The sequence below is a fragment of the Cetorhinus maximus genome, chromosome 5, assembly GCF_964194155.1.
Source record: "Cetorhinus maximus chromosome 5, sCetMax3.hap1.1, whole genome shotgun sequence".
NCBI lineage: Eukaryota > Metazoa > Chordata > Chondrichthyes > Lamniformes > Cetorhinidae > Cetorhinus > Cetorhinus maximus.
In genome coordinates, this window is record NC_135883.1 from 30,635,333 (window position 1) to 30,661,859 (window position 26,527).

The 26,527-nt window shown below is 41.1% G+C and overlaps 1 protein-coding gene across 5 annotated transcripts in view; it reads right to left on the minus strand.

The window, feature by feature from the left end:
- Positions 1 to 26,527, minus strand: part of LOC144680554 (kinase D-interacting substrate of 220 kDa-like) — a 184,260-nt gene that overhangs the window by 110,385 nt on the left and 47,348 nt on the right. For 4 of the 5 annotated variants that reach the window (XM_078541655.1, XM_078541657.1, XM_078541656.1 and 1 more), the window contains 5 exons: positions 24,189 to 24,336; positions 22,982 to 23,080; positions 22,789 to 22,887; positions 15,626 to 15,724; positions 9,364 to 9,465 (listed from right to left, as the gene is read on the minus strand). In XM_078541655.1, coding sequence (XP_078397781.1) covers positions 9,364 to 9,465; positions 15,626 to 15,724; positions 22,789 to 22,887; positions 22,982 to 23,080; positions 24,189 to 24,296 — 507 coding nt within the window. In that variant the 5' untranslated portion in view covers positions 24,297 to 24,336. The remainder of the gene's footprint in view (positions 1 to 9,363; positions 9,466 to 15,625; positions 15,725 to 22,788; positions 22,888 to 22,981; positions 23,081 to 24,188; positions 24,337 to 26,527) is intronic. The other variant, XM_078541658.1, reaches the window with a different exon arrangement.

The window sequence follows — 26,527 nt, forward strand, 5'->3', positions numbered from 1 at the left end:
AATATCATGGCAAATGGTGGGAAAATGTGAGTTTGTGCATTTTGGCAGGAAAAATAGAAAAGCAGATTATCTAAATGGAGAGAGACTGCAGAATGCTGCAGTGCAGAGGGACCAGGATGTCCTTATATATGAATCACAAAAATTAACATGCACAGCAAGTAATTAGAAAAACAAATGGAATGTTGGCCTCTATTGCAAAGGGGATGCAGTATTGGAAGCAGTTCAAAGAACGTTCACTACATTAAAAGCAGGGATGAAGGTGCTATCTTATGAGGAAAGGTTGAGCAGATTGGGCCTGTACTATTGGACTTTACAAGAACAAGAGATGGTCTTACTAAAACATATAAAGATTCTGAGATGGCTTGACAGGGTAGATGCTGACAAGCTGTTTCCTCTCATCAGGGAATCTAGAACTAGGGGGCACAATTTAAACATAAGGGGCCTCCCACTTTAAGACAGAGATTAGGATGATTTTTTTTCCTCCAAGGGTTGCTGGTCTTTGGAATTCTCTTCCACAGAGAGCAGTGGAGGCTTAGTCATTGAATATATTCAACTTGAGTTCGACAGATTCTTGATTGACAAGAGTCGAGGGTTATGGACAGCAGGCCAGAAAATGGAGTTAAGGCCACAAGCGGATCAGCCATGATCTTATTGAATGGTGAAGCGCTCAATGGGCTGAATAACCTACTCCTGCTCCTATTTCTTATGATCTTACACCCTCAATTTAACTAACCAATTCCCACCCTGCCCCCACCCCCCAGGAGGAGGCTGAACACAAAGATAAATCTAAAATATTCAATAATTGGATAAAAACCTGAAAATGAGAAATTACAGGGTTATGAGGAAAAAGAGGGGAGTAGGACTAATTAGTAGCTCTTTGAGAACCATGTTGACTTTCAGCATGAAAGGCAATACATATCGTGAGACAGAGTATGCAGGCCCAGTTTGTCTTCAACTTGGTATAGGGTGGGAGGATGTGGGGAGAAGGACAGGAGGATGGAGAATCTGAAAGGAAAAAACTGACTGCAGGAGAAAGTGATGGTGAAGAAGAGCAGGAGAGGACTGCTCCAAAAAATTACCTTAGAGTTACAGAGGGTATTCTGTGGATGAAAAAAATATATAATTTTGGCTAGTTGGGGAGGGGGAGCAGTTATCATGATGTGCCTCCCAAAATTATACCTGCCTCCCAAAAGATTGGCCCTGCATTGGCATCACTGATCTTTTAAACTGCACAGTGCAAATACTCTAATATCTGGGAAGCAAGAGCACAAAATTGTTGGATTGGGCGTGGGTGGACAGGAAAGGAGAAACACCGTATCAATTTTGGAGCAATGCTAATGGAGAAAAAAGTGAGGGAATAAAAATACTGAAAGACCTTCACTGTACATCTCTTTGACTGTAGTAATAGTGGAGATCTGAACTGCTCCTTATGTTACCACAAAAGAGGGTGGGTTCACCCTCCACACAAAACCACATCAAATCAAATTAGTAGCATCAGGACATTAGGTGAAGATAATAGCCAGGTTGCAAGTACAATGACTATGAATGAAGGCATGGAATTTTCATCAAGCTGTTTGATAGCTGGCTGGGATGGTATAAGAATTTTAATAGAATTGAGGATTCAAAACCCATCATGGGGATATCATAATAACTGACACCTACCCAGCTTCCATGAATCAGGCATGGTAGGAATGGATCATGAAGCAGCCATACTTTTGTGTATTATGGATGTCTGCAATAGCAGACAATGCCCAAAAATTTGAGCACAAATCACAAATATCATTTAGATTCCGCACTAGTGTAACTGATCTCTTCTCCACAAATCAATGTTAGCCATGGATTTGAGCCAAAACACTACACAATTATGTATGCCACTACTTCCCAACATAAGCTGCACAAATGAATTTCATCCAACTAAAACAAACTATTTCGACTAAATTAAAAGCAAAATATTGCAGATGCTGGAAATCTAGGACAAAAACAAAAATACCTGGAAAAACTCAGCAGGTCTGACAGCACCTGCAGAGAGGAATACAGTTAACGTTTCGAGTCCGAATGACTCTTCATCAGAACTAAGGAAAAATAGAAAAGAGGTGAAATATAAGCTGGTTTAAGGGGGGTGGGACAGGTAGAGCTGGATAGAGGTCCAGTGATAGGTGGAGATTGCCAAAAGATGTCCCCACTTCTGGCCTTATGATGGAAGGAAGGTGATTGATGAAGCAGCTGAAGATGGTTGGATAAAAACAAAAAACTACTGCGGATGCTGGAAATCCAAAACAAAAACAGAATTACCTGGAAAAACTCAGCAGGTCTGGCAGCATTGGCGGAGAAGAAAAGAGTTGACGTTTCGAGTCCTCATGACCCTTTGGGACACTGCCCTGAGGAACTTCTGTAGTGGTGCCCTGGAGCTGAGATGATTGACCTCCAACAACCACAACCATCTTCCTTTGTGCTAGGTAAAAGTTTTCCCCCTCATTCCCACTGACTCCAGTTTTGAAAGGGCTCCGCACTCAGTCAAACACTGCCTTGATGTCAAGGGCAGTCATTCTCACCTCGCCTCGAGAGTTCAGTTCTTTTGTCCATGTTTGAACAAAGGCCCTGAAGGTAGCAGGGCAGGTAGATAAGGTGATTAAGGCGGCATATGGGATACATGCCTTTATTAGCTGAGGCACAGAATGCAAGAGCAGGGAGGTTATGCTGGAACCATATAAAACGCTGGTTAGGCCACAACTGGAGTACTGCGTGCAGTTCTGGTCACCACATTGTAGAAAGGATGTGATTGCACTTGAGAGGGTGCAGAGATTTATCAGGTTGCTGCCTGGGCTGGAGGGTCTGAGCTACGACGGAAGGTTGAATAGGGCTGGGGTTGTTTTCCTTGAAGCATCAAAGATTGAGTGGGGACCTGATAGAGGTGTATAAGATTATGGGGGGAGGGGCATAGATAGGGTGGATAGGAAGGCACTTATTCCATTAGTAGAGGAGTCAATAACCAGGGGGCATTGATTTAAGGTAAGAGGCGGAAGGCTAAGAGGGGAGTTGAGGAGAAATATTTTCATCCAGAGGGTGGTGGGAGTCTGGAACTCACTGCCTGAAGGGTGGGTTGAGTCAGAAACCCTCGTAACATTCAAGAAGTATTTAGATATTCACTCGCGTTGCCATAGCCTCCAGGACTATGGGCCAAGCACTAGAAAATGGGATTATTGTAGTCAGATCTTTGTTGACTGGACACGATGGGGCGAATGGCCTCCTTCTGAGCTGTAAACGTCCATGACTCTATAAGTAATGAATTCAGGAGCTGAGTGGCCCTGGCGGAACCCAAACTGGGCGTCAGTGAGCAGGTTACTGATAAGCAAGTGCCGCTTAACAGCACTGTTGGTGACCTCTTCCATTTCTTTACTCATGATGGAGAGTAGACTGATGGGGCGGTAATTGCCCTGGTTGGATATGCCCTGCTTTTTGTGTACAGGACATACCTGAGGAATTTTCCACATAGCTGGGTAGATGACCGAGTTGTAGTTGTACTGGAACAGCTTGGCTAGAGGCACGGCAAGTTCTGAAGCACAAGTCTTCAGTACTATTGCTGGAATTTGTCAGGGGCCATGGCCTTTGCACTATCCAGTGCCTTCAGCTGTTTCTTGATATCACCTGGAGTGAATCGAATTGGCTGAAGACCGGCATCTGTGAAGCTGTGGACCTCCAGAGGAGACCAAGATGGATCATCCACTCGGCACTTCTGGCTGAAGATTGTAGCAAATGCCTTATCTTTTGCACTGATGCACTGAGCTCCCCCATCATTGAGGATTGGGGTATTTGTGGAGCCTCCTCCTCCAGTGAGTTGTTTAATTGTCCACCACCATTCACGACTGGATGTGGCAGGACTGCAGAGCTTAGGTCTGATCCGTTGGTTGTAGAATCGCTTAGCTCTGTCTATCACTTGCTGCTTATCCTGTCTGGCATGCAAGTAGTTGTGTGTTATAGTTTCACCAGGATGACACCTCATTTTTAGGTATGCCTGGTGCTGCTCCTGGCATGCCCTCCTGCACTCTTCATTGAACCAGGGTTCATCCCCCGGCTTGATAGCAATGGTAGAGTGTGGGGTATGCCAGGGCATATGAGGTTACAGATTGTGTTCAAGTACAATTCTGCTGCTCCTGATGGCGCAAAGCGTCCTTGCCACCCTCAATGCTTCCTCCAAGTGGTGTTCAACATGGAGGAGCACTGACTCATCAGCTGAGGATGGTAATCAGCAGGAGGCTTCATTGCCCACGTTTGAACTGATGCCATGAGACTTCATGGAGTCAATGTTGAGGACTCCCAGGGCAACTCCCTCCCAACTGTAAACCACTGTACTGGGTCTGTCCTGCTGGTGGGACAGGACATACCCAGGGATGGTGATGGTCCATCCGGTTTCATTCCTTTTTTGATACAACTAAGTGGCTTGCTAGGCCATTTCAGAGGGCATTTAAGAGTCAACCACATTGCTGTGGCTCTGGAGTCACATGCAGGCCAGGCCAGATTTCCTTCCCTAAAGGGCATTAGTGAACCGAATGAGTTTTTACAACAATCGACAATGGTTTCATGGTCATCATTTAATTCCAGATTTTTATAGAATTCCAATTCCACCAACTGCCGTGGCGGGATTCAAACCCAGGTCCCCAGAGCATTCCCCTGGGTCTCTGGGTTGTTAGTCTAGCGACAATACCACTACGCCATCGCCACTCCCCATGTTGTATAAAGGTTGACATCTATGATGGTTGGGGCTTCAAGAGGAGGCCAAGAATCATTACCCACTCAGCACTTCCAGCTGAAGATGTTGCGAATGTTTTCTCTTTTACACTTACATATTACGTTCTGCTATCTCATGGAGTGTCCTCCTTCCAGAAGTTGCTAAGTTGTGCACCACCAGTCAAAACTGAATGTGGCAAGGTTGCAGAGATTTGGTCTGACTGATTGGTTGTGGGATCACTCACCTCTGCCTACTGCACATGTTGTATCTTTGTCAGGTTAGCACCTGATTTTCAATTATGTATGATGTTGTTCCTGGACTGCTCTTCTATACTCCTCATTGAAGTAAAATTGGTCATCTGGTTTCATGATGGTAGAAGTATAGGATATGCCAACAAGGCTACAAATTGTGGTGACATACAATTAATTCTGCTGCTGTTGACAATCCACAGCGTGCCATGGATGTTTTGATCTGCTTTTCTCTTTCTTTAATCTAACCCACTTCCCACAGTAGCAGGTTTGCACAGTACAAGGGTAGGTGCCCTTAGTACCAAGACGGGACTAAATTTCCACGAGGACAAAGCGGTGATCACTCAACATGTGCCTTTAACGTAATAAAATGTCCCAAGTTGCCTCAGAAGAGCATTATCAAACAAACTTTGACAAAGTTTTTCGGCAAGTCACATAAGCTGATATTATGCAGATGGCCAAAAGCTTGGTCAAAGACAAGTGCAAAAAGGGGGAAAGAGGTAGATAGGGGGAGAGGTTTAGGGAGGGAATTCCAGAACTTAGCAACTACGCAGCTGAACATATGGCCACCAACAGTGAAGCAATTAAAAATGGGGATGATCAAGAGGCCAGAATTGGGAGAGTGCAGACATCTGAGGGTTGTGGGGCTAGAGGAAATTACGTACTTCGGGAGCAGCAAGGCCATTGAAGGATTTGAAAACCAGGATGAGAATTTTAAAAATCAAGGCATATCTCATTGGGAGCTATTATAGGTTAACGAGCACAGGACTGTTAGGTGAACAGGACTTGGTGCAATAAGGAGATGGACAACAGAGTTTTGAATGGCTTCAAGTTTACAGAGGGCAGTGGGAGGCTGGCCAGAAATGCATTGAATAGTCAAGTGTGGAGGTAACAAAGGCATGGATGAGGGTTTCAGTAGTAGGTGAACTAAAGCAGGGACAGAGTTATGTGATGGCATCTACATATAAACTGACAATTCAGATCTCAGGTATGACATTTACAAGTAGGAAATAATCACTCCAGCCCCTTACTACAGAAAGTAATCTGCTTTCATCTCCTATTATGCTGTATTTCAAGTCCCTCAATGACATATGAACATACAAATTAGGAGCAGCAGTAGGCCGCTTGGCCCCTCGAGCCTGCTCCACCATTCAATAAGATCATGGCTGATCTGATTGTAACCTCAACTGCACATTCCCACCTACCCTTGATAACCTTTCACCCCCTTGCTCATCAAGAATCTATCTAGCTCGGCCTTAAAAATATTCAAAGAAAATGCTTCCACCGCCTTTTGAGGAAGAGAGTTCCAAAGGCTAACGACCCTCAGAGAAAAAAATTCTCATCGCTTGTCTTAGATAGGCGACCCCTTCATTTTAAACAGTTACCTTTAGTTCCAGATTCTCCCACCAGAGGAAACATCCTTTCCACATCCACCCTGTCAAAATCTCTCAGGATTTGATGTTTCAGTCAAGTCGCCCCTTACTCTTCTAAACACCAGTGTATACAAGCCTAGCCTGTCCAACCTTTCCTCATAAGACAACCTGCCCATTCAAGGTATTAGTCTGGTAAACCTTCTCTGAACTGCTTCCAACACAATTACATCTTTCCTTAAGTAAGGAAACCAATACTGTACACAGTACTCAGATGTGGTCTCACCAATGCCTTGTATAACTGAAGCATAACCTCCCTACTTTTGTATTCAATTCCCCTCGCAATAAATAACATTCTATTAGCTTTCCTAATTACCTGCACACTAACCTTTTGCAATTCATGCACAAGGACACCCAGATCCCTCTGCATGTTGGAGCTCTGCAATCTCTCACCATTTAGATAATATGCTTCTGTTTTATACTTCCTGCTGAAATGAACAATCTCACATTATAATCCATTTGCGAGATCTTTGCCCATTCACTTAACCTATCTATATCCCTTTGTAGCCTCCATATGTCCTCTTCATAATGTGCTTTCCTACCTATCTATGTGTCATCAGTAAATTTAGCAACCATACCTTCAGTCCCTTTATCCAAGTCATTTATATAAATTGCAAAAAGTTGAGGTCCCAGCACTGATCCCTTGCACCACTCATTATATCTTGCCAACGAGAAAATAACCCATTTATGCCAACTCTCTGGTTTCAGTCAGCTAGCCAATCTTCTATCCATGCCAATATGTTACCCACTACACCATGAGCTTTAATTTTCCGCAATAACATTTGATGTGGCACCTTATCAAATGCCTTCTGGAAATCTACGTATAGTACATCCACCAGTTTCCCTTTATCCACAACACATTGTACTTCTTCAAATAACTCCAAAAAAATCAATAAACATGATCTCCCTCTCATAAAGCCATGCTGACTCTGCCTGATTATCTTGAATTTATTAAGTGCCCTGCTATAACATCTTTATTAATAGCTTCTATCGTTTTCCCTATGACAGATGTTAGGCTAACTGGCCTATAGTTTCCTGCTTTCTGCCTCCTTTTTTGAATAAAGGAGTTATATTCTCTATTTTCCAATCTAATAGAATCTTCCCCAAATCTAGGAAATTTTGGAAAATTAAAACCAACGCATCAACTATCTCACTAGCCACTTCTTTCAAGATCCTAAGAAGAAGTCCATCAGGATCTGGGGTCTCGTCAGCCTGCAGTACTAACAACTGGCTTAATACCAATTCCCTGGTGATTGTAATTTTCTCGAGTTCCTCAATCCCTTCCATTTCCTGATTTACAGCTATTTCTGGGATGTTACTTGTATCTTCGATAGTGAAGACCAATGCAAAACACCTGTTCTATATATCTGCCATCTTCTTATTTTCCATTATTAATTCCCCAGGCTCACTTTCTATTGGACCAATGTTCATTTTAGCTCTTTTTTAAAATATCTATAGAAACTTTTACTATCTGTCTATTTCTAGCTAGCTTTCTCTCATACTCTAATTTTTCCCTCCTTATTAATCTTTTAGTCACTCTTTGCTGTTTTTTATATTCTGTCCAATCTTCTGACCTGCCACCCATCTTTGCACAATTATATGCTTTTTCTTTAAGTTTGATACTATCTTTAACTTTTCTAGTTAACGGATGGTGCGTCCTCCCCTTGGAATTTTTCTCTCTCATTAGAACATATCTATTCTGTGTATTTTGAAATATCCTCTTAAACGTCTGTCACTGCATCCTATCCCTTAACCTAATTTGCCAGTTCACTTTTGCTAGCTCTGCTTTCATACCCTCATAATTGCCCTTATTTAAGCTTAAAACACTAGTCCCAGACCCACTCTTCTCTCCCTCAAATAATGTAAAATTCAATCATAGTATCACTGCTACCTTGGAGCACCTTCACTATGAGCTCAGCAATTAATCCTATCTTGTTGCATAATACCAGGTCTAGTACAACCTGCTCTCTGGTTGGCGCCAGAACATGCTGTTCTAAGAAACTATCCTGAAAACATTTCATCAATTCCTCATCTAGGCTACCTTTGGCCATCTGATTTTTCCAATTTATATGTAGATTAAAATCTACCATGATTATCACAGTGGCTTTCTGACAAGTTCCAACTCTAAAGTTCTACCTAACCTAAGGGGAGTGACTGCCTCCTGGAGCAAAGGGTCCAGGCAACCCTCCCCCTCTTTGATGTCCTATAACATCCGCATCTGGACTCCAGCTCAGCAACTCGGAGCTAAAGTTGCCTAAGCTACAGACACTTTCTGCAGATATGGTTGTTCGGGATTGCAGTGCATTCCACAGATTCCCACATGCTGCAGTCACAGCACGCCACCAGCCCTGCCATTTCTGTCCAACCTTATTTATTTAATTAGTCAATTAGTTAATAATTTACACAGATAAATAGAAAGTTGCACTCACCTAGCTTGGAGACAAAGAAGGGAACTCATCAACCACTGGAGGCTGAATAAAAGGTAGCAAAAGGAGCACCTCTTTCCCCTTGTGCACCAAATTCCCACTTGAACCAAATTATGTATGTCCCACTCAGGCATAGTCTCATGTCCATGTGCCCCTTTGAGGGCTATCATGCTGTTGTCCAGGAAATCCAATAATGCAAAATCAAAAATTTCCTTACCACCTGAACTTTTATCCCAGAATGTGGCATACTGTACTGGTATCAACAGAAATGCAAAACTATAAGTCTCAACATTTTACCAAGAATTACACTGGCTAGAGGAGGCAACTAAAATAATTTAGGTTGTAATTTTCACTACTTCCTTTACCATTTATGCACCAATGTCTCCTTGAATTCAGGTAGATAAGAAAACTTAAGATAAATCTACTAATCAGGATTTTATGTATTTATCAAATGAAGAATACATTTTTGATACAGTTCTACAGCTAAAGCTAGTGGTAAGCATTTTATTTTCTGTTATCTATTACATGCATACCTTGTCAGAACAGTTGACTTTGGCTCCATGTTGCAGTAGAAGTTCAACAATTTCATGATGACCTCGTCCAGCTGCCCAAATAATAGGGTAAACACTATACTGCTAATCAAAATGTAAACCTTCATTAATCGATTATTGAAGCATATTAAGGTATTAAGAGAAAAAGTAAACATGCAAAAGATGAATTTCACAAAGTATTTAAAATATACTGAAGTAAAACACATCAGCCAAATTTCATGGTCATCAATGCTTGCTGTCATTACTTTATGAAGTTGACAGCAACGTCTGGTGTCCACTCATACCTAGGTAAAAGGTGGAAATCCAGAAGTTGCTCTTAGCAATGCCCTGCTCTTCCAGAAGGTCTACGGTTGATGTCCTAGATAGAAATCACTGAAATGACAGTGTTTTTTTAACACTTGTTACATTTTTTCTCACTGTGACAACCCTTGAAAAATTCTTCTGCAATGAGATGAAACTAGGTTTTTAAAAGGCATAATTAGTCACATACTTGCTGCTGAGCAACCTTTCTGACTCTGAAAATCTAATTTTATATTTGCAAGATGTTAACGTTCTCCAGTGATAAAAATTCCATAGATTTCTTAAATTGTTTTTAAAAATGTTTGTATTTCAGCTTCTACCTTAATTCCTAATATGTTCCAACCTTTATTTTACTTTAAGTAAAATCATAAAAAGTGAATAATAAAACCTGCTTGTTACTTCTTGATTTGTTGTCTATGAGAATTCTTCACTATGAATGGCTGCTTAGCCTGCTTGATGGCACCATTGTGGCTGAACCCATAGCTGGCAGCAGAATTAAACTGGACACCAGAAAGGATGAAATTCACACCACAGAATTTGCTAGATTCTTATATGCAGTTTTCTTCAAGGTCAGCTGCCAGCACTTGTCACTAGGGTGGGAGGATTTGAGAAAAGGTAAACCCAAGAATGGCAAGAGAAATATCAAGGCTCTAGAGCAGGGAAACATTTTGGGGGAAAATAAGCAGATTGGATCAGGAAAGGACATTGAGAGTAACAGAAGATAATAAGGTGATGTCAGGAAATATGTTGAAATGAAAAGCACCATATCTGAATGCATGAAGAATTTGCAACAAATTAGACAAATTAATAGCAGAGATAGGGATTAATTAGTTTTATCTAACAACAGTTACAGTGACAAGACTGCAAAGTAACCAAGGTTGAGAATTAAGTATCGCAGGTTGCCTAACTTTTAGAAGGGACAAAAAATGGAAAAGGAGATGGGGTATCCCTGATAATCAAGGATGGAATAAAGTCAGTAGAGAGAAAGAAAGTCAAGAAGTAGAATCAGTTTCGGTGGAGTTAAGAAACAGCAAGGGGCAGAAAACATTAGTGGGAGCTGTTTGTAGGTCCCCTAAATGTATTTGTCGTGTGGAGCAGAGTGTAAATCAACAAATTAGAGATACATGTAATAAGGGTAATATAGCATTCAGGGGGGATTTAATCGTCATATAAACTGGGTAAACCAAATGTGCAATAATAGTGTCAGTGATGGGTTCATGGAAATGTACAGAAGATAGTTACTGGATCAGAATGTTGAAAACCAACAAGGGAACACTCTATTTTGGATCTAGTATTGTGCAATGAGAACAGGGTTAATTAATAAACTTATAGTAAAGGAAAGAGGGACCATAATATAACAGAACTTTATATTGAGTTTGAAAGTGATTTAGTTAACCAAAACTTGGTCTTTAATCCAAACCAAGAAAACTATGTAGATATGAGGGGTGAGTTGACAAAGATTGGTTGGGAAACTACGTTAAATGCTATGACCATGAACAAACAATGGCTAGCAATTAAAGAATACACCATTTGAAAAAAAATATATATTTTAAGAGTCAGAAAACCTACAGAAAACTTGGTTCACCCATGGCTAACAAGAATTAGATCAAAGGAAGAGGTTTATAATGCTGCCAAAAAAAGTACAGGTTGAGTATCCTTTATCTGAAACCCTTGGGGCCAAATGAGTTTCTGATTTCAGATAACTTCTGTTTTCTGATACCGCATATAGGCCTAGGCCTACTTACACTACAATGGCCTAAGCGTAGGCTAGCTATAGTCTAAAGTAAAGAAAATAGCTAGAAAAGTATCACTGAATAATAAAGGTCAGGTGCAGTCAGTGAGGTTCGTGTCGCCTCGGGTCATGTCGGCTCGGGTCACAGACTTCCCACGCTAAAGGTTGATGAGGTCCAAAAGAAGCGCAGTTTCTGGATGTGTTCGGTTTTCGAATTTACGGAAAAGGGATTTCTGTTTTACTCATTCATGGAATGTGGGCTATGCTGGCTGGGCCGGTACTTATTGCCCATCCCTAGTTGCCCTTGAGAAGGTGCTAGTGAGCTGCCTTCATGAACCGCTGCAGTTCACATGAGTGTAGGTATACCCACAGTGCTGTTAGGAAGAGAGTTCCAGGATTTTGACCCAGCAACAGTGAAGAAACGGCGACATATTTCCAAGTCAGGATGGTGAGTGGCTTGGAGGGGAATTTCCAGGTGGTGGCGTTCCTATCTATCTGCTGCCCTTGTCCTTCTAGATCGCACTGGTCGTGGTTTTGGAAGGTGTTGTCTATGGAGCCTTGCTAAATTCCTGCAGTGCATCTTGTGGATGGTACACACTGCTGCTGTGTGACGTTGGTGGAGGGAGTGAACGTTTGTGGATGTGGTGCCAATCAAGCAGGCTGCTTTGACCTGGATGGTGTCAAGCTTCTTGAGTGTTGTGGGAGCTGTACTCATCCAGGCAAGTGGGGAGTATTCCATCACACTCCTGACCTGTGCCTTGTAGATGGTGGACAGGCTTTAGGGAGTCAGGAGGTGAGTTACTCGTCACAGGATTCCTAATCTCTGACCTGCTCTTGTAGCCACAGTATTTATATGGCTAGTCCAGTTCAGTTTCTGGTCAATGGTAAACCTAGGATGTTGATAGTGAGAGATTCAGTGATGGTAATGCCATTGAACATCAAGGGACGATGGTCGGATTCTCTCTTGTTGAAGATGGTCATTGCCTGACACTTGTGTGGCGCGAATACTTGACCTGTAGCAAGCCTGAGGATCGGGACAAGCTTAGAACTGAACAAAGGTGAACTAAGAAATTGATAAGAGAATAGAAAATATGAAGCACGACTAGCAAGAGATATAAAAACAGATTGTAAACGTTTCTATAAGTTTGTATATGGTAAGGATTAGTAAAAGTAAACGTGGACCCATTTAAAGGCAAAGACAGGTGAAATTATAATGGGGAGTAAAGAAATTGCAAAGGCATAAATCAAATGCTTTCCTCTGTCTTCACAGTTGAAGATACCAAATAAAATTCCGGAAATAATGGAAAACCAAGGGTCTAGCGAAAATGAGGAACTTAAAAAAAGTATTGTAATACTGGAGAAATAATGGGACTAAGTGACAACAGATCCCTGCAAACAGGCAATCTGCATCTTAGTGTTTTAAGAGGTAGATGCAGAGATAGTGGATGCATTGGTTCTGAAGTTCCAGAATTCCTTAGATTCTAGAACTGCCCCCAAGTGTTAGAAGGTAGCAAACATAACCCTACTATTTAAGAAAGGAAGCAGAGAGAAAATAACGAGCTATAGGCCCAGTTAGCCCTGTGGTCGGCAAAATGCTAGATCCTATAACTAAGAACGTGGAAACAGGGCACCTAGAAAATCATAATATGATTTAAGCAGAATCATTATGCATTTATGGAAGGGAAATCCTGTTTGACAAATCTGGTAGAGTCTTTTGATGATTTAACTAGGAAGGATGGGTAAGGGGGGACCCATGAATCTAGCATGTATTTGGATTTTGGAAAGCATAAGGTGCCAGACAAGAGGTTATTACACGTTAGGACTCATGGCATTGAGCTATTATCTTAACATGGACAGAACATTGGTTAACGGAGAGAGTAGGAAAACCCCAGACATTTTCAGCAACGAAACAAAAAATGCTGGAAAAACTCAGCAGCTCTGACAGCTCTGGAGAAGAGTCATACGGGCTCAAAATGTTAACACTGTCTTTCTCTCCAGAGATGCTGTCAGACCTGCAGAGTTTTTCCAGCATTTTTTGTTTTTGTTTAAGATTTCCAGCATCCGCAGTCTTTTGCCTTTATTCAGACATTTTCAGGTTAGCAGGATATAACCAGTGCTGTACTGTAAGGATCAGTACTTGGGCCTCTGCTATTTACGATTTATATTGACGACTTAGATGAGGGGACTAAGTGTAACATATCCAAGTTTGCTGACAAAATAAATTTAGATGGGAAAAGCAATTGACCAAGAGAACGCAAAAAAACTACAGAGGGATATAAATAAAAGCAAAATACTGCGGATGCCGGAAACCTGAAACAAAAACAAAAAAATGCTGGAAAAACTCAGCAGGTCGAACAGCATCTGTGGAGAGAAAGATATAAATATATAAAGGGATATAAATAGGTTGAGTGAGTGGGTAAGAACATAGCAAATGGAGTGCAATGTGATGAAGTGTGAAGTTATCCACTTTGGTTGAAAAAATAAAGCAGAAGACATTTTGATTGGAGAGCGGATGGGAAATGCTTGCATTCAGGAGATGCTCGGATACTCTTGTGGTGTAGGTACACCCACAGTGCTGTTGGGGAGGGAATTCCAGAATTTTGATCCAGCAACAGTGTTGGAACAGCGATATAGTTCCAAGTTAGGATGGTGTGTGGTTTGGATGGGAACTTGCGGGTGGTGTTCCCAGGTTAGTGTTAGTGAACATCAATGAGAGCTGGTTAGATTCGCTCTCTTGTTGGAGATACACTTATATCTATCATGAGGAACTTGCCAGACCTCCTTAGACAGCACCTTCCAAACCCACGACCACTATCATCGAGAAGGACAAGGGCAGCAGACAGATGGGAACACCACCATGTGGAAGCTCCCCTCCAAGCCACTCTCCACCCTGACTTGGAAATATATCACCATTCCTTCATTGTTGCTGGGTGAAAAATCCTGGAACTCCCTCCCTAACGGCACTGTGGGTGCACCTACACCACATGGACTGCAGCGGTTCAAGAAGGCAGCTCACCACCACCTTCTCAAGGTCAATATGGGATGGGGAATAAATGCTGGCCTAGCCAGCAACGCCCACATCCCATGAATGAATAAAAAAAAACACAGCTGGTTTGTGTAATACAAAAATAGAAGATGCTACTCTACCTCACATTAGTAGGTTATCTTTTTTTTGCTTGAAGTTAACTTTGTAACTCCCTCTCCCTTTTGCACAGTCATTGGCTGGTTGACTGCCTCTAGCTTTTACAGTTTCATCTCAACTCAGGTCAAGTTTTAGTCAAACTGAGTACGTACTCAGTGCAACCTAATGTGGTGACTACATCTGCTCGTTTCACATTAAGTGAGTTGGCATAACAACAATGAGCGATGATAACTGGAACGTCAAGTAATTTTCATCTTCTCCAGGACAGTGATTTAGACTCCCATCTACATCTTAATCTTAAACTTCTAACCTGTAACTTTAGCCCCCAAAAGCTAAATTTAGCTCAACTGTAGCATTTCTGACATATCATCTCAGGGTTTACTGGTCACGACATGGTCTGATAACTGAGTGTGACTTTTGCTTTTCTCTTTCAATGCAATTTGCTACAATTATAGTTTAAAAAATGGACAGGTTAAAAAGAAAAACAAGTCACAAAATTCATGATCTAATCATGTTTTTGGTTCAGTGTCAAATTTCAATCAATAAGATATAGTACAGTTCCCACCATTCTTTTTCTCCCCCCCCTCAAAAAATTAAATATATTTCAGAACTAGGCCACTGTTTTGGTTCTATTAATTCTCATTTGACATCACAATAAATTTAAGATCGATTCACAAGTTGAAATACAAATTCTCCCTCAAAAACACAGCCCAACCTTTTCTCAGAGAACAAAAAAATTCTATTTTTTTTTCTCAACCTTTGGCAAAAATCTAAAAATTACCAAGATTATTGAATTCCAAGATAGGACAATGAGATCCAGTAATTAAAGTTTTTTCCATGCAGTATTATAACTGATCATGCACTTTACAGTTTACATCAATTATCTACAAATCTGAGACAGATCTTTTCAAGCTCACATATAGAATGCATACTTAATTTATGCTTAGCATCAAATAACATGTGCAGACCTAAATCAAGTCCACTGAAAAGCATGTACATCAAAAGAAAAAGCTCGTCGCTGAATGTAATAAATTGTTGGCTCCAGCATAATTCAGAAACAAGTTGCTCACCTGTCCAGTAATATTTGGGTTTGCACCTTTCTCAAGAAGTAATCGTGAAATTTCTGTATGACCTTTGTATGCTGCCCACATAAGAGCAGTCCAGCCACCCTGCAATGTCCAAAATAAAAGAAGTTAGCAGCTTTTAAAAAGTTATGATGACTTTCCCTCAGCCCTCTCATATAAAAATGACCACAGAATGAAGGGTCATTCGGACTCGAAACGTTAAGCGTGCTCCTCTCCGCAGATGCTGCCAGACCTGCTGAGTTTTTCCAGGTATTTTTGTTTTGGATTTCCAGCATCCGCAGTTTTTTGCTTTTATATTATGTTGCAGGCAGGTCTCAAATAATTCTAACCAGCATTTGCAACTAGGAAAAACACCCAATAGTATGGTTCATCAATAAAGAATGGATTCAACATCAGACTTCTCATGCATCTATTACCTCACCTATAAATGAACTCCAAATTCTATGACAATAATCCAAAGCATTTGCTCAATTCAACTTTTAATCTTAGACCTCATCTGAAAAATAGACTGCAGAATTCTCCCTAAAAAGCAACTCTGTTTTACTCGTCACGTTTTTTTTTACTCTTCTCACATTTTTTTTAACATCAAGTTGTTTTATTATTAGAAGGAACTAGAGACACTTTGCTAGTTTAATTAGCAATACATCCTATACTTACAGAATACAACTTGTTAGTACAAACTGAAAACATGATTAGGCTTTGTATTTAAGTTAACAGAAAACATTTTATGGCTATATTATAAATGTCCTAGTAAGTAAAGCTCTTTTGGAACATGACATGTTTCACCTCTTCCCTTCTTTACTTTCTCTCACACTACTCTTGACTTAGAAGGCAGACAAGCAAATGACTAGTTCAGAGGCACCTATCAAGACAGATAATCACAAGTTTGAATGGGACATCAGCCAGAGGCAGGCTGCCCTCCTTCTGAGAAGGAATTTAGCCTCAATATGCTATTACTTCACACTGGCTTGACTAAGGTCGGTATTCTAAGCGTAGGATCCACAAGAAGAATTCGTATCCCAAATACACTTTGCTGTAGTTTACTTGCCGACCAAAATGTTACGTCACAACACGGTTTAAAGATCTCACAAAAATTTATACTATGAAGTTATATTAAAATCAATCCCTACAAAAGCACCAATCTCTATTTTCTTTATTGTGCATCACTTGCAAACAGTGAGGGTCTTTTTTTGTTACTGACATACCGAGACACTTACAACACAAATCCCTTTGTTAATTTTAACAGCCAATTAGGTTTAGTAAAACAATACTGCTTGCTCTGATTAATAGTTAAAAAGTCAATTGGTAAAACAGAACTGTTTTTATTCTTTCACGAGACTGGCTGGCGCCACTGGTTAGGCCAGCATTTTTATTGCTCATCCTTCATTGCCCTTGAGAAGGTGGTGGTGAACTGCCTTCTTGAACCGCTGCAGAACATGTAGTGTAGGTACACCCACAGCACTGTTAGGGAGTTCCAGGATTCTGACCCCACAACAATGAAGAAACGGCACTATAGTTCCAAGTCAGGATGGTGAGTGGCTTGGGGGGAAACTTGCAGGTGACTGTGCTCCCATGCATCTGCTGCCCTTGTCCTTCTAGGTGGTAGAGCTCATGGGTTTGGAAGGCGCTATAAAAGGAGTCTTGGTGAGTTGCTACAGTGCATCTTGTAGATGGTATACTTTTGCAACTATCCACCGATGGTGGAGGGAGTGAATGTTTAAGGTGGTGGATGGGGTGCCAATCAAGCAGGCTGCTTTATCCTGGATGGTGTCGGGCTTGTGTGTTGTTGGAGCTGCATTCATCCAGGCAAGTGGAGAGTGTTCCATCAAACTCCTGACTTATGCCTTGTAGATGATGGACAGGCTTCAGGGAGTCAGGAGGTTAGTTACTCTCTGCAGAATTCCCAGCCTTTGATCTGCTCTTGTAGCCGCAATATTTATATGGTTGCTCCAGTTCAGTTTCTGGTCAATGGTAACCCCAGGATGTTGATAGTGTGAGATTAAGCAATGGAAATGTCATTGAATATCAAGGGAAGATGGTTGTATTGTCTCTCTTGTTGGAGATGGTCATTGCCTGGCACTTGTGTGGCACAAATGTAACTTGCCACTTATCAGTCCAAGCCTGAATGTTGTCCAGATTTTGCTGCATATGGGCATGGACTGCTTTAGTATGAGGTCTGCACAATGTTCAGCATCATTTGTGAATCATCAGCAAACATCCCCACTTCTCACCTTATGATGGAGGGAAGGTGAAAGAACAAAGAACAAAGAAAAGTACAGCACAGGAACAGGCCCTTCGGCCCTCCAAGTCTGCGCCGATCATATTGCCCGTCAACTAAAACATTTTGCATTTCCGGGGTCCGTATCCCTCTATTCCCATCCTATTCATGTATTTGTCAAGCTGCCTCTTAAACACCACTATCGTACCTGCTTCCACCACCTCCTCTGGCAGCGAATTCCAGACACTACCATCTGCGTAAAAAACTTGCCCCGCACATCTCCTCTATAGTTTTCTCCTCTCACCTTAAACCTATGTCCCCTAGTAATTAACTCTTCCACCCTGGGAAAACGCTTCTGACTATCTACTCTGTCCATGCCACTCATAATTTTGTAAACTTCTATCAAGTCGCCCCTCAATCTCCGTCGCTGTAGTGAGAACAATCCGAGTTTCTCCAACCTCTCCTCATAGCTAATAACCTCCAGACCAGGCAGCATCCTGGTAAACTTCCTCTGCACCCTCTCCAACGCCTCCATATCCTTCAGGTAATGTGGCAACCAGAATTGCATGCAATATTCCAAGTGTCGCCTAACCAAGGTTCTATACAGCTGCAGCATGACTTCCCAGCTTTTATACTCAATACCCCTGCCAATGAAGGCAAGCAAGCCATATACCTTCCTGACTACCTTATCCACCTGCGTTGCCACTTTCAGTGATCTGTGGACCTGTACACCCAGATCCCTCTGCCCGTCAATGCACTTGAGGGTTCTGCCATTTACTGTATAACTCCTCCCTGTATTAGACCTTCCAAAATGCATTGCCTCGCATTTGTCCGGATTAAACTCCATCTGCCATTTCTCTGCCCAAGTCTCCAACCGATCTATTTCCCGTTGTGTCCTTTGACAATCCTCTTCACTATCTGCAACTCCTCCAACCTTAGTGTCGTCTGCAAACTTACTAATTAGCCCAGTTACATTTTCCTCCAAATCATTTATGTATACTACAAACAGCAAAGGTCCCAACACTCTTCCCTGCGGAACTCCACTAGTCACAGCTCTCCGTTCAGAAAAGCACCCCTCCACTGCTACCCTCTGTCTTCTATGACCAAGCCAATTCTGTATCCATCTTGCCAGCTCACCTCTGATCCCGTGCAACTTTACCTTCTGTACCAGTCTGCCATGAGGGACCTTGTCAAAGGCCTTACTGAAATCCATGTATATAACATCCACTGCCCTTCCATCATCGATCATCTTTGTCACTTCCTCGAAAAACTCGATCAAGTTAGTGAGACACAATCTCCCCTCACAAAACCATGCTGCCTCTCACTAATATGCCCATTTGCTTCCAAATGGTAGTAAATCTTGTCACAAAGAATCTTCTCCAATAATTTCCCTACCACTGGCCTGTAATTTCCTGGATTATCCCTGCTACCCTTCTTAAACAATGGAACAACATTGGCCATTCTCCAGTCCTCTGGGACCTCACCCGTAGCCAGTGAGGATACAAAGATTTCTGTCAAGGCCCCAGCAATCTCCTCCCTCACCTCCCTCAGTACTCTGGGGTAGATCCCATCTGGCCCTGGGGACTTATCCACCTTAATATTCTTCAAGGTGCCTAACACCTCTTTTTTGATCTCAACATGATCCAGGCTATCTACACACTCTTCCCTAGACAAATCGACTGAAGTCCTTCTCTTTGGTGAATACTGATGAGAAGTATTCATTTGGTATCTCTCCCATTTCTACTGGCTCCACACACAGATTCCGACCTCTGTCCCTGAGTGGGCCTACCCTTTCCCTGGCTACCCTCTTGCTTTTTACATATGTATAAAAGGTCTTGGGATTTTCCTTAATCCTGGTTGCCAGTGACTTTTCATGACCCCTTTTAACCCTCCTGACTCCTTGCTTAAGTTGATGAAGCAGCTGAAGATATTTGGGCCGAGGACACTAGCTTGAGGAACTCCTGCAGTGGTGTCCTGGAACAGGGATGACTGATCTCCAACAACCATAACCACCATCCTTTGTGCTAGGTATTACTCCAACCAGTGGAGAGCTTTCCCCCGATTCCCATTGACTCCAGTTTTGCTATGGCTCCTTGAAGCTACACTCAGTCAAATGCTGCCTTGATCAAGGGCAGTACTCTCATCCCACCTCACCTCTGGAGTTCAGCTCTTTTGTCCACATTTGGACTAAGGCTGTAATAAGGTCAGAGGCTGAGTAGCCCAGTCAGAACTCAAACTGTGCGTCACTGAGCAGATTATTGCTGAATAAGTGCCGCTTGATAGCACTGTCGACAACCCCTTCCATCACTTAGCTGATGATCAAGAGTAGACTGATGGGCTGATAATTGGCCAGCTTGGATTTGTCCTGCCAACAATTTGAATATCATCAAAAAGGGAGACATGTTGCCAAAGCTTTTCGTCTTGTACTCATCAGCACAAATGTAAGAATGGCAAATTTCAAACAATCACTGAAGTTCACACTACAGCGGAAAAGGGTGCCAATTGGTTGACAAGTCAACTCTGATTGGCTGAGGTGTTGCCATGGGGAAAGCAACAGGGAACGATAGGCTTGCCAAGCTCCAGTGTAATTCAAAAAAAAGCACAAAGATTGAACATATTCCTTTTGTTTGCAGAGAACAAGTCTGTGTATGAATAGATGTCACGTCTAGGAAACATAAGTGAACCACTTTATGAGCTCGGCTGATTATCTTCAATTGGTAGCTATGAGCGCATTCAGGATTGTTCAGCAAGTGTTGCCCAATTGTGGAATCAAATCACATCCAACAGTAATTGTGCATCTTCAGTTTTGCAATAACTGGCTGGTTGAGTATGCTCTGTACTCTGCCTATTACGAACAAACGAAAGAATATGCTGTTTGATACGATCAGCCAATTGCTAGGTCGTATGGTCTATGAACCTGGCATCGCACCGGCACTGAAATTCATATACGATGTTGCTCAATTACCCGGTAGGCAGAACGATGTTTTGGACCTGTTAGTGGAAAATACCACTCGTGTAGTCACTGCATAGCAGCAGAGTGAAATGGCTTGCTGTTGTTCAAATTTTTGAGATACTTTGCCTTTCCAAGGTAATTGGGGGTAGACCAGGCACTTTTCAGGCCTGAAAATGGCAGTCTTTGTCCCCTTTGCGAGTTTGTGCGATACACAGTGAATAATGATCTGATCAGGATAGCTGTTGTCCTGTAGGTTAACTTTGATGCGTGCTATTTCTGCGTCAAATTGCAAGATGCGCAAATGGTTAGGTTCCTAGTTACAAGATTGCTGATAAAGCCAATCTTATAGCGCGTGGAGCTATGCAAATCCCAACTTGTATAGTAACCAGTGAAGTTTAGGCTTGCGGTACACAGTAGTGGAGAACCCATCAGTGGATTTCTCAACTAGCACACTGAGAAAGGAAGCACATTAGACAGCCCCATCTCAGAAATGAATTTGAGTGAGGGATGGAGCGTATTAAATGTGTAGGGAAATCCTTACACGCAGCTGCAGATTCAAAGATCGCAAATGTATCAACTATGTATCGGAAATATACATTGGCTCATTCCATCAAAAATGCGTTTCTCATGGAAATCAATAAAAATATTAGCGAGTGTTGGACTGGGAAAGGAACCCCATGACTAAACCATCTATTTGCACATATATGTTGTCATTAAAACTGAACTCAACTACGCAAGTTGCTAAGTTTGTACGTTCAATCAATGCATATTCAGAAAACGGCAATGTGTTTATATTAACGTGATATTGCAATGTGGCGCAAATATTGATGGCTTCCTTCAGCAACACATTCATAAATAAGCTCACAATGTCAAATGATCACACAGACGAGGTATTGCTATCATTATGTAGGTCACGTGTGGTCTCCACAAAGGTGAAGGAATCCTTCTACTGCATAGAAACATTTGCTCACCTTGCAAGCTTGACACAGAAATAGAATGCAAAGCTTTCCTGCAGGGCAACAGCTATACTGATCAGACCACTGTTCACTGTGTATCACGCAAACTCGCAAAAGGCCAAGGGCCGCCACTTTCAGACCTGAAAAGTACCTGGTCTACCTCAAATTACCTTCAAAAGTATCTCAAAAATTTGAACAATAGGTTAAGCAAGCCAATTCACGCTGCTACAATGCAGTGACTATGCGAGTGGCATTTTCTACTAACAGAATGCTGCCATCAGTCCAAAAAGGCATTCTGCCTACTGCACAATTGAGCAACATCTTATGTGAATTTCAGTGCCAATGCAATGCCAGATACATAGGCCATGTGAGCCAACAACTGGCTGATCAAATCAAACAGCATGTTCCTTCGTTTGTTCACAATAGGCAGAGTCAGACCATACTCAACCAACCCACACTTGCAAAACCCAAAGCAAAACATCTGCTAGATCTGATTCCGCAATTGGGCAGCGCTGGCTGAACAATCCTGAGTGCGCTCATAGCTATACTAACAGCCAATTTAAGATAATCAGTCAAGCTCGTAACGTGGGTCACTTACACTTGCTAGAAGCGACATACATTCAGACACAGGGACCCGTCCTTTGCATACAAAAGGGGCACGTTCAAGCCTTACGCCTTTTTTGAATTGCTCAGGGGCTTGAGGAATCTATGGTTCCTTATTGTTTTCTCCATGGCATCGCCTTGGCCAGAGTTGACTCGCTAATCAATCAGCACCTTTTTCTCCTTTAGTACAAATTATTGTAATCGTTTGAAATTAGGCATTTGTGCTGATATTGCAATATGAGAAGTTTCAGCAACATGTCTTTTTTTTTCCAGCAATAATAGTTACAAATTCAGTCTTTATTAATCCCAACAACCAAAAATAGTTATCCTCTTCTTTGTAACAATCCAGAACAGCCTCCTCACAGATAATTCCATTTACTCTTCTTCACAAAAGAATATATTTATGCTTTAAACTCACCATATCTCTGTGTTCCAAGTTGGCACTGAAGTTAATGAGCTCGCTCACAATTTCTAAGTAGCCTTCTTTTGCAGCTGAAATAAGAGCTGTCCAGTTATCCTGCCAAGGAAAGAATTTCAATTAACAGTATTTAAACAAAACATGAACAGTTTTATAGTTACCCGGCTATTGGAATTACAGTAAAAGTGCTTACAGCATCTTCCAGATTGCAGTTAGCTCCCCTCTTGAGCAATTCTTGCACTATCTCCAAATTCCCTTGCTCTGCTGCCAGCATTAATGGAGTCTGCCCACTCTGCAATGTAAAATTCTTAATCAGTATCACAAATATCCAATGTTCAACTATGAAATTTGAAGATATTAAAGTATTTTTCATTGCAATGCACAGATACACACCTTATATTCTTCTGCCATTTTACACAATTTTTAGAGCATGCAGCAAAGCGAACAAATAGACTGATTAACTAACACACTTCACCAACAGATATTAAGTGGATTAGCTGTCTCCGCTTAAACTTATTTCTCAGCATGCTTGAACGTGTTCTTTATTAAGAATGATTAATGCAGTATTTGAAAACGCAAGGTATTTTGACAGTGTGAAGATTTAATACCTCACTTAAAAAAAACATGAAGCATTCCTAACATAAGCCTAACTTTCGAGGGAGAAAAAGAGGGGCATTATACCAAAATTCCACTCAATTGACAAGATTGTAAAAGTTTGTGCATTTGTTTACCTTAACAGTGGTCAGTCAACAATGTGGGTGTAACAGACCTCAGGCTCCAGTCTGACAACAGCCTATAATTGTGGTCACACCCACATGACTGGATAAACAAATACAGCAAGCTTTACATCACTAAGGAAACTGGAGAAAGACACTGGTTTACAATACTAAGCACTTAACCAACATTAAAGAATATGGTAGAGTTTTGAAACTTTGTATTTGGGCTGTCTGTTTATATTTACTACAGTGGAACACAGGGAGCCAATATAGCAATGCTGATGTTCCAAAAAGAGAGGGCGAATATGTTTTTTTTAAAAAATCACTGAAAGACTTGTCCCATGCAACTTTCACACATTTTCTACCAACCAGTTACAGGGAAGCAAGGGGAGAGATCTTTGAGGCAATCAATTTGCCCATCTCTTGGCTGGATTGTGCTGAACAGACTTGCGGGAATTAAACATTTCTAAACTATTAAAAAAAAATAGCATCAATAGCATTCAGTCATTTTAATTGCAGTTACATTTTGAATCCACTATCCATTACTTTCCATTTTTAATTAATAAATAAAGGCACATGCAACTATTTAAGTTAACAGGAACCTGCATTTTTAAATATCTCCAGTATAATTCAGTGCCATTAAATAAAAAATGTAGGAAATTTTAGCGTATAATAACTTCCTACCTCATTCCTTTCATCCACATCCTTGTATTTCTCCAGCAATGCCTTAAAAGCAGTGATATTCTCTTCTTCAACATAGGTTAACAGGTTATGGGACGTGACAGTGGCCATTATGTTGCAATCACACCACAAATGTAGTCTTCAACGATACCTACAATATTAATAAAACATAAATTTACATCGCTTTCAAAATAATGAACAGAAGTGTGAGGGATGTTAAGTGCAAGAGAAGTAGAACCCATTTCATTTCAAGAGTCCAGTATAAGTATTAATCGTTCTTACATCAGATACAGCTACAAGCAGAGGGAAGTTTCCTTTAACTTCCCAGCAATGCATTTCAAACAAGTTCAAAAAATTATTCACTACTACACTGTTCATTTTCTGAAATTGTCCATTTAGTTTCATTCAAGGGTTGATTTAAACTAAAATCCCAGAGATGACAGGACAATCCGCTGTCATGCCAAAACCTTTGCAATGTCTCCCTCAACTTTCAAATACATCTGCCATACCTCACTGCAAATTAGCTGGTACCAGAGCACTTTCTGGAAAACCACTTCATGCAGTTCTTTATACTGAACAAATGCATGCAGCAGTATACAAGGCATGGGTGCATGAAATGTCATTTCATTTTCATCAACACTACAGTGAAACAGAATTAAACTCTGCATTATATACCTTCACTGCCCCAACCCACCTGCCAACCATCCAAGAATGGAACCATGGGTAAAGTATGCTCCTTTTGAAGAACAAAGGTTATCCTAAAATGGAAGTAATCTTTTTTTAATTTAACCCATCCCTCCCAAGTGTCTTTCATTCCTTCCCTTTTAAAATGCTCAGAGACATTCTACATGAAGGAAGCTATAAAATGCATGTCATATTATATGCTTAGTGCAAAAAAGAGGAAGGAAACAAACACATGGATAAAGAGATGATAAGGTTAAGTGGCAAGGACAAGTGGTTTGAGAGACCAGGGAATAGTTACTAAAGAAAGGGAAGCTCTTGCCAGGGGGCAGTAATACAGCAGTGGATGTGCAATGAGACATAAAGCTAAAGATAACTTAAATATAGTGGACCTAGACTGAGTGGATGGGTGAAAATGAGGAAGGCCACCGTGAAATAGCTGATTTCACAATGATGGGAGATGGAGAGTCAATACAGTTTGGCATGGTGTAAGGGGTTGTAGTACTCTCTGAATGAGTTTGTGAAAGGTGCTGGTGTCAAAAGTTAGAGAAATTGATACTGTGGTACCAAAGGCAAACATAACACAGGAAATGTGTAACTCATACAAGGAAAATTCTGGAGGTGAAAAAGTGCTACCAGATGCTACCTAGATGGGAGGTTAGAAGGACTGCTCAGAGTTACACTAAATATTGTGACTGAATAAGCACCACCAGGTTTAGCCTAACTGGTTGACTGGAATATATATATATATTATATATATCTATAAAAATAAAAAGTTTGGGATATATTTCAATTCCCGTAAATGTCACACTTACTGCCACTTCTATTTTCGTCACATTAAAAATTGCTCTTATGCAGTTTCAATCTACTTAAACTTATCTCTAGTGGACTGCTTCTTCGAATGTGACAGACCATTAGCTTGGTCCTATTAATTACAGTTCCAAGCTGTCCACCAGAAGCGCAAAGGGAAATAAAAAAATCTGTGTAATACGTAGAGTTTGTGGTAAAGAATAAATACAAATGTTTGTTTCTAACATGCTAACAGTTTCTTGATTCAGTTCTGCATTTGATACATATGCAGTTACAAGTGATCTCCTGTCACTAAAATCATATCCCATCTTAGTTTGGTCAGTCAAAGCTAGGTGATTGAGGAAGGTGTCAGGCCATTTAATTCAAGTACAAACATATTTTGGAATTGGTTCAAAAATGTGCTTGACTGGTTGTTCCCTTTTTGAATTGAAGTTAGTTATTTAAATTCATTTGGCCAAACTCACCTTTTTATTGTGATGATATTTATCATTGTCCCGTCAGTCTATAACCTTCAAAAAACAATTAGCGACCCCAAAATATTATCCATAAACGGAAAGAGGAAGAGAGCCATTAGACAATGTATACAGTTTAGCACAGAGATTGCAAGTTCTTTATTTTTTACTACAACTTATATTTATATAGTATCTTTAACACAATAAAACATCCTAAGGCACTTCACAGCAGCATTTTTAAGCAAAATTTGACACCAAGCCACGCAAGAGAATATTAGGACAGATGGCCAAAAGCTTGGTCAGAGGTACATTTTAAGGCATGTCTTAAAGGAGAAAAGAGGTAGAGAGCATAGGGTCAGGGCAGCTGAAGGTGTGGCCACCAGGAGTGGAGCAATTAAA